Genomic DNA, 7128 nt, shown 5'->3' on the forward strand with positions numbered 1-7128 from the left:
TGTCTGTGTGTGTGTGTGTGTGTGTGTGTCTGTGTGTGTGTGTGTGTGTGTCTGTGTGTGTGTGTGAGAGGCCATGGTATGTTAAAAGTACCCATGGGGAACCAGGAATCTGGGCCGTGTTTTTGCTGAGCTTCAGTCGCCTGTCTGAACCCTACCACACACACACTCATCTGTCAGAAACAACCAACCAGACTTTAAGACTTTGGGCTTTAAGTGACTTTGGACTTGAAGTGTGTGTGACAGCTACTTGGTGTCTGCTTGGTGTGTTTAGTCTAACATGTGTGTGGCACCTTCAGTCACTTTTACATACGCCTCGTCTCAATGAAGTGTGTTGTGAGTTGTCTTAACGAGGAGAGTTATAAACTCCCTCTTTGACCTAAACATGGTTCTGCTTACCTTGTCAGTTAGCGTTAGCGTTAGCATTAGGGTGATAAACAACAAGGGAAAGTGGAGTTGATGATGCACCATGTAACACAGTTCTTGTGTTACTCTCTCTGTCTCTCTTTCTCTGTACAGTGAGAGTAGATTGGATGTATGCAAGCGTGACTCCGCGGCAATTTGTGCTGTTTCAATGCACCTATTTAAGTGCTATTCTCTTGACCTAATAAAGTGGTTTGACATTCTCTCTCTCTTCCCCCCCCCCCGTCTCTCCCTCTCCCCACAGATCGTATTCCCCTGCCCCATGTCTCGACAGTGGTTCCCCTAGCAGCACCAGTGTCCCGCTCCTCCTCCTCTCCTCTCCTCCTCTCCTTCCTCTCGCGGGTGGCGCCCCCTGTCGGACCATGTCGGCGGCGCAGACTCAGAAGGACGGCGAGGCTCAGTGGGGCTGCCTGGAGGCCCTGGGCCTGAGCCAGAGAGAGCTGGTGATGGCCGAGGCCCTGCAGATGGAGTACGACGCCCTCTCCCGCCACAAGGGGGACAAGGACAAGGGGCCCCCCCTTCCCCAGGGGGGCGGAAAGACCCCGCCGACCACCCGAGAGGGAGAGCTCACCGCCCTGAGCCTCAGCCGCCCCGTCCCTCTCCCACCCGCCGGGGGGAGCCTTGTGCGGGGCGGTCTCTCCGGCTCCGACACGTCCCTGAACCACCTCCAGCCCGGGGGGTCCCACTCCCCCCGGCCCTCCCCGGCCAGGGCCACCCCTCCCCGGGGAAGCTACAGCAAGGAGCCCCTCTACATCCTGGAGAGTCCGGGGAAAGGGGACTTCCACCAGGGCTCCGGCTACGGGGACTCCGGGTCTGGGGGGTCCGGGTCGCCCCTGTCTCTCTCCAAAGGCGTGTTCCCCCCGCCGCCTCCGGATGACCCTCCGCCCGCCCTCCCCCCTCGTAACCCCCAGCCCCCCAGCTACTCCCTCGAACCCTCCCTCCCGCCCCGTCCGACCGCCGCGCCCCGGGACGTCAACCTGTTCACCCCGGAGGTGGACCAGCCCAAGCTGATGTCGGGGGAGACGCTGAACTACGACAGCCTCAACGACGCCCTCTCCAGGCTCAACGGGGACTGGCAGGCGCCCAGGGGGCGGCGGGCTAACGGGGACCAATCGGGGAAGCCGGTGGCACGCAGTAAGACCCTCCCCCCTCAGGTGCCGCCCCGCACCTACGTGCCGATCCAGAAGAGCAACAAGAACCACCGGCGAGTCTCGGCAGACCCGGTAAGCCCACGAGACAGGGCTATGACAGCCTTGTGACAGGTTTATGACAGGCCTATGACAGCCTTGTGACAGGTTTATTACAGCCTTGTGACAGGTTTATGACAGGGCTATGACAGTCTTATGTCTTACGTCTTAGACTCACTATTAAGGACGAGAGAATCTTCAATCCATTTTTCCTACGATTGCTTTTACAGTATTGCCGGTAGATCTTATCAACAGAACTGTTGGCATTCATGTGTTGTTAAAGGTATTTGTTTTGATTCAAGCTAATTTAACAGTTCTGGTTGCCAATGAAATGGAAATCTTAGATGGCTAATTGCATCTGGCCCAACTCATAAGCTAACAAAGCATTCATTGACATCTTCATTCTGGTAATATCCAAGGCCAGATATACATTCCTTGAACGGAGTTCAGCTATTTGCCAGTTCCTTGGAATGTGATACCTTATTTGGTTTGATCTGGCTTCAGTAGAATGTGTCTTTGACTGCTTATTGCGTCAGGCCCAACCCATCTGCTAACAAAGCGTTCATTGACATCTTCATTCTGGTAATACTCAAGGCTAGCTATAGATTTCCAGAACAGGTATTTGCCACTTCCTTGGAACACGTTAGCTTCTTTTGTTGGATCTGGTTTCAGTAGAATGTGTCTTGTCTAGTTAAAGTGGTTCTGACCTCCGTCTAGTATTTAGACCAGACTTTAGCCTTTGGGTCTGGATTTATGGGGAAACTCGAGCTGCCAAATCAGAAAGCCAACCCAGCCTGTCGTGATTGAGTTCAGCTCGGCCAAACCTGTTATCTTCCAGTCGGAGGAAAAACCCCCCCACAGACTGTTCTTGGCAGAGAACCACCGGTCTTATTGCCAACGTCCATTGCCGGCCCGACGACCATCGTCAGAGCATCCTGTTCATCTGAGTTGTGCCAGTACTGTTGATGTCCTTCCTGCACAGCTACAGAGATGCACAGATCATCTGTGTTTTGGTTAATTGGTTTTTCATTTGGTTCAGTTTTTTTGGTGCCGTGACTGGGATTTGTTTCCTGTGTCTCTGTGTGTGATTAGCAGGTGTCTCCGCGTGTGATTGGCAGGTGTCTCCGCGTGTGATTGGCAGGTGTCTCTCTGTGTGTGATTGACAGGTGTCTCCGCGTGTGATTGGCAGGTGTCTCTGTGTGTGATTGACTGGTGTCTCCGCGTGTGATTGGCAGGTGTCTCCGTGTGTGATTGGCAGGTGTCTCCGCGTGTGATTGGCAGGGGTCTCTGTGTGTGATTGACAGGTGTCTCTGTGTGTGATTGACAGGTGTCTCTGTGTGTGATTGACAGGTGTCTCTGTGTGTGATTGGCAGGTGTCTGTGTGTGAATGACAGGTGTCTCTGTGTGTGATTGACAAGTGTCTCTGCGTGTGATTGACAGGTGTCTCTGTGTGTGATTGACAGGTGTCTCTGCGGCCCAGGCTGAATGGCTTCGGGTACGAGCTCTTCCAGGTGTCAGAGGAGAGGGACGAGGAGGTGGCCGCGTTCTGTCACATGCTCGATGTGTGAGTGTCTACACACACACACACACACACACACACACACGCACACAAGTGCCAAGTTGACGGCTTATATACTTACTTAAAGAGGATTTAGATGAGTCTCATTGAGATAATTGATAATTAGTTTATGTGAACCATAAAGTGATTAAACGTTTGTTAAACGATTAGTGTAGAATCGCTCACTGATTAGTTTAAGCAGGGATTTAAGCATAAAATAAGCTTAAACACACACACATACACACACACACACACACACACACTCAATCCTAACATTCACATTCACTCATGCACGCACGCACGCACACACGCACACCCACACACACACACCCCCACACACACACACACACACACACACACACACACACACACACACACACACACACACACACACACACACACTCAATCCTAACATTCACACACACACACACACCCATACACACACACCCCTGCTGATTATTCTCTGTGTGTAGTCTAGGGTCTGACCTAACTACCATTGTGTTGTGGTCAGGTTGCGGTCGGCGTACCCATGCAGCGACCACTCCAGGAACGCAGGGTTTGTGTGGTCGCCCTGCGTCGCCCCAGACGAGCTGCAGCAGGGGTTAGGGGTCAGCGTCAAGGTTACCGTCATCAGCGACCACTTCCGAGAACCACTCACCTTCACCTGCGACGGTAAGACATGGCGCTTGTGTGTGTGTGTGTGTGTGTGTGTGTGGATTGTGTTATACAACTCATCTCTCACACACAATGACACTGTCCACACACACACACACACACACACACACATACACACACTCGATCACTCAACTCATTGGTGGTTCCCTCAGTCATGTGTATGACATGGTGGTTTTCCGAGGGGATGTGTTTCCCGGGATGAGGGGATCCCTGTGGGAGCGCTGGTGAAGCCTGCGGCCCGCCTCCCCCTTCACAGAGTCCTGCTGACAGGCAGGGCACGCAGCCAACCGGCTGCTCTGGCTTCTCAATTAACTCACACTGATTTTCATTCAAGAGAGAGAGAGGGGGGGGGGGGGGCAGAAAGAGGGAGAGAGGTTTTTGGAACATCACTCCTGTCATGCCCAAATTCACACTGTCTGTCTTTCTCTCTGTCGTTCTCTCCCCCTTTTCTCTCTTTTCTCTCTCTCTCTCTCTCCCTAGTGTGTGTGCGTGTGTGTGACTCACAAGGCCAGATAGTAATGTTTACTCACACGGTTTATCTCTCTCTTTCTCTCTCTCGCTCTCTCTCTCTCTCTCTCTCTCTCTCTCTCTCTCTCTCTCTCTCTCAACCCCTCTTTTCTCCTATCTCTCTCTCTCTCTCTCTCACTCTCAGCTGTGGCTGTTTGCCAGTCATTCAGTTTGTAACATCCTTTGAGGTTAAAGAACAAAACAACTGTCTCAATCCTTTAGTTTAATCCTGACGGTGGATCAGCCGTATCGTTCTCCTCCGGGGTGTGAGTGTGTGTGTCAGGATGTGGGAGTCAGTGTTTGGAAAGCACATCATCATCATCAAGTCATCAAGTCATCACTGCCTGGTGGAGGGACCACACACACACACACACACACACACACACACACAGTTTAACCCTGTGTGTCCCCCCTTCCCCCCTCGTGTAGGGTCGTCCACAGTTGACCTGCTGATCTATCAGACGCTGTGTTATGCTCACGACGACCTGGACCACATCGATGTCGACCACTACCTGCTCAAAGTCTGCGGTCAGGCCGAGTTCCTGCAGAAGTAAGGACCACTGTGTGCCTTTCTCTCTCTCTCTCTCTCTCTCTCTCTCTCTCTCTCTCTCTCTCTCTCTCTCTCTCTCTCTCTCTCTCTGTCTCTGTCTCTGTCTCTGTCTCTCTCTCTGTCTGTCTGTCTGTCTCTCTCTCTCTCTCTCCCTCTCTGTCTCTCTGTGTGTGTCTCTCTCTCTCTCAATCTCTCTCTCTCGCCCTGTCTCTCTCTCTCTTTCAATCTCTCTCTGTGTGTGTGTGTGTGTCTCTCTCTCTCTCTCCCTCCTCCCCCCTCTGTTATCAGAGGTGTGTTTGTTGTAGGGAGGTCAGGTCCGTATTGACACTAACCCATGTTTACAGAAGCTCCGCCCTCTTCTGTCCGTGTAGTTACTGGGCAGGGTAGAGTACAGGTACTTGTACTGGTCTGGGCAGGGTAGAGTACAGGGTACTGGTCTGGGCAGACACACACACACACACACACACGTACACATGCACGCACGCACGCACGTACGCACACACGCACACACACACACACACATGTAGACACGCACACACACACACACGCACGCGTACACACACACATGTACACATGCATGCACACACACACACGCACACACCCACGCACACAACCTGTCTCCTAGCTGTTTCCCAAACCCCAGCCGTTGCCATGGTTACCCCCGAGTCCTCCCTCCCCCTCTTTCCTCCCACGCTCTCTCTCTCATACTCCCCCCTCTCTCTTCCCTCTCTCTCCCCTCTCTCTCCCCTCTCCATGCCCATCCCTCCCCCCTCTTCCTCCCTGGGCTCCGTGCCCTCCGCTGGGTGAACCAGTGCCAGGGGGTTGGGCGGGGGGGGGGGGGCAGCCTTCCCGCTCCCTGCCCAGCAGAGCTCCTCCAGGCTGGGGAGAGGAGCCAGCCCGCCCCCCCTGCTCCCCCCTCGGCCCTGTGGAACAGACCCAGCACAGTGCTGGAGCACGTCACACATCAGGCCACGACACCAGCCAGCCTGGGTGGAGTGGAGGGGGAGGGACTTGGGAGACAGAGGGGAGACACACACACACACACACACACACACACAGAAAGTCCCCTCAGATAAACTGTTCAACAGGCCCTTGTCCTAGGAAAAGCCCTGCTTCAGAAACACTGGCCATACAGCCCTCTGTTATGTGTGTTTGTTTGTGTGTGTGTGTGAGTGTGTGTGTGTGTGTGTGTGTATGTGCGCGTGTGTGCGTGTGTACATGTGTGCTCTCCTATTGATTGATTGATTGAAAACTTTATTAGAAGATTTGCAGAAGTAGGTACATGAAAGTACATATTACATACAATGTCAACTAACAGGATAAAAACCCAAGAAAGCCACTGGCTTATTTCAATTGGGGTCCTTGATTCTCAATTCATCGTTACATGTAAGACAGACAAAAAAGCTAGTACTATCTACAAGATAATACAGACAAATAACTATTACTATCTACAAGATAAACACACATCCATCATGGGAAGAACAATACAACAAAACATGAGGTATGTACAGCGGGTAGGACAGGTGGGGACATACACCACAGGTGGGGGCGGGGGACAAAACACAAAGTATGTACAGTGGGTAGTTCGGGTCTTTTAATCTGATTTTTGATTTAGAGGGTCCAGTTACGGATTGCAGCCTCCTGTAAATGTTTTTTGAGAGTGGTTTTGAAGGTGGGCAGTGTTTTGCACTCCTTTAAGATTATAGGAAGGGCGTTCCACATTTTTACTGCATAGTTTGCAAACGAGTTTAACCCCTTGTTTGTGGTGCAACGCGGTTGAACGTGGTTCGTGGAGCTTCCTCTGGTGTTGTATGTGTGGACGTTGTTCACTTTTTGGAAGTATGTTGACAGGTACTTGGGTGTCTTTGTGGTGTAGCGTATCTTGAAGACCGACCAGGCCCAGTGCAAGCTGCTGCACTCTGTCAACTACTCGTAGCCAATCAAGGCTCAAAAAATGAGCAGCGGTTAGATGTGTCCTAGGGTTGAGGCCTAGCAGAAGCCTAACCAGTTTATTTTGGGCTGTCTGGAGTCTTGTTTTATGGGCCTTTGTGGTTCTATAGTACCATGATGTTACGGCATAGTCGAAGTGACATTGAATGAGAGCTCCTGATAGGGTCCTCAGTGTGTTTTTACTGACAAGTGAGGATATCCTGTACAAGAATCTAGTTCTATGGTTAACTTTTTTGATTACTTTTGCTGCCATTTTATCTCCGGAAAGATTTGCCTCTAAG

General features: G+C 51.9%; 1 protein-coding gene across 1 annotated transcript in view; it reads left to right on the forward strand.

Annotated features, from left to right (window-relative positions):
- Nucleotides 1-782: 782 nt before the first annotated feature.
- pik3c2b (phosphatidylinositol-4-phosphate 3-kinase, catalytic subunit type 2 beta) overlaps nucleotides 783-7128 on the forward strand; it is a gene marked incomplete at its 5' end in the record, with an annotated part of 37989 nt that continues 31643 nt past the window's right edge. Inside the window, 4 exons of the mRNA XM_080548679.1 lie at nucleotides 783-1643; nucleotides 3071-3171; nucleotides 3677-3837; nucleotides 4777-4897. Of these exons, the coding sequence (XP_080404805.1) occupies nucleotides 783-1643; nucleotides 3071-3171; nucleotides 3677-3837; nucleotides 4777-4897 (1244 nt within the window). The remainder of the gene's footprint in view (nucleotides 1644-3070; nucleotides 3172-3676; nucleotides 3838-4776; nucleotides 4898-7128) is intronic.

The sequence above is a fragment of the Nansenia antarctica genome, assembly GCF_963989245.1.
Source record: "Nansenia antarctica genome assembly, chromosome: 18".
Taxonomy (NCBI): Eukaryota; Metazoa; Chordata; class Actinopteri; order Argentiniformes; family Microstomatidae; genus Nansenia; species Nansenia antarctica.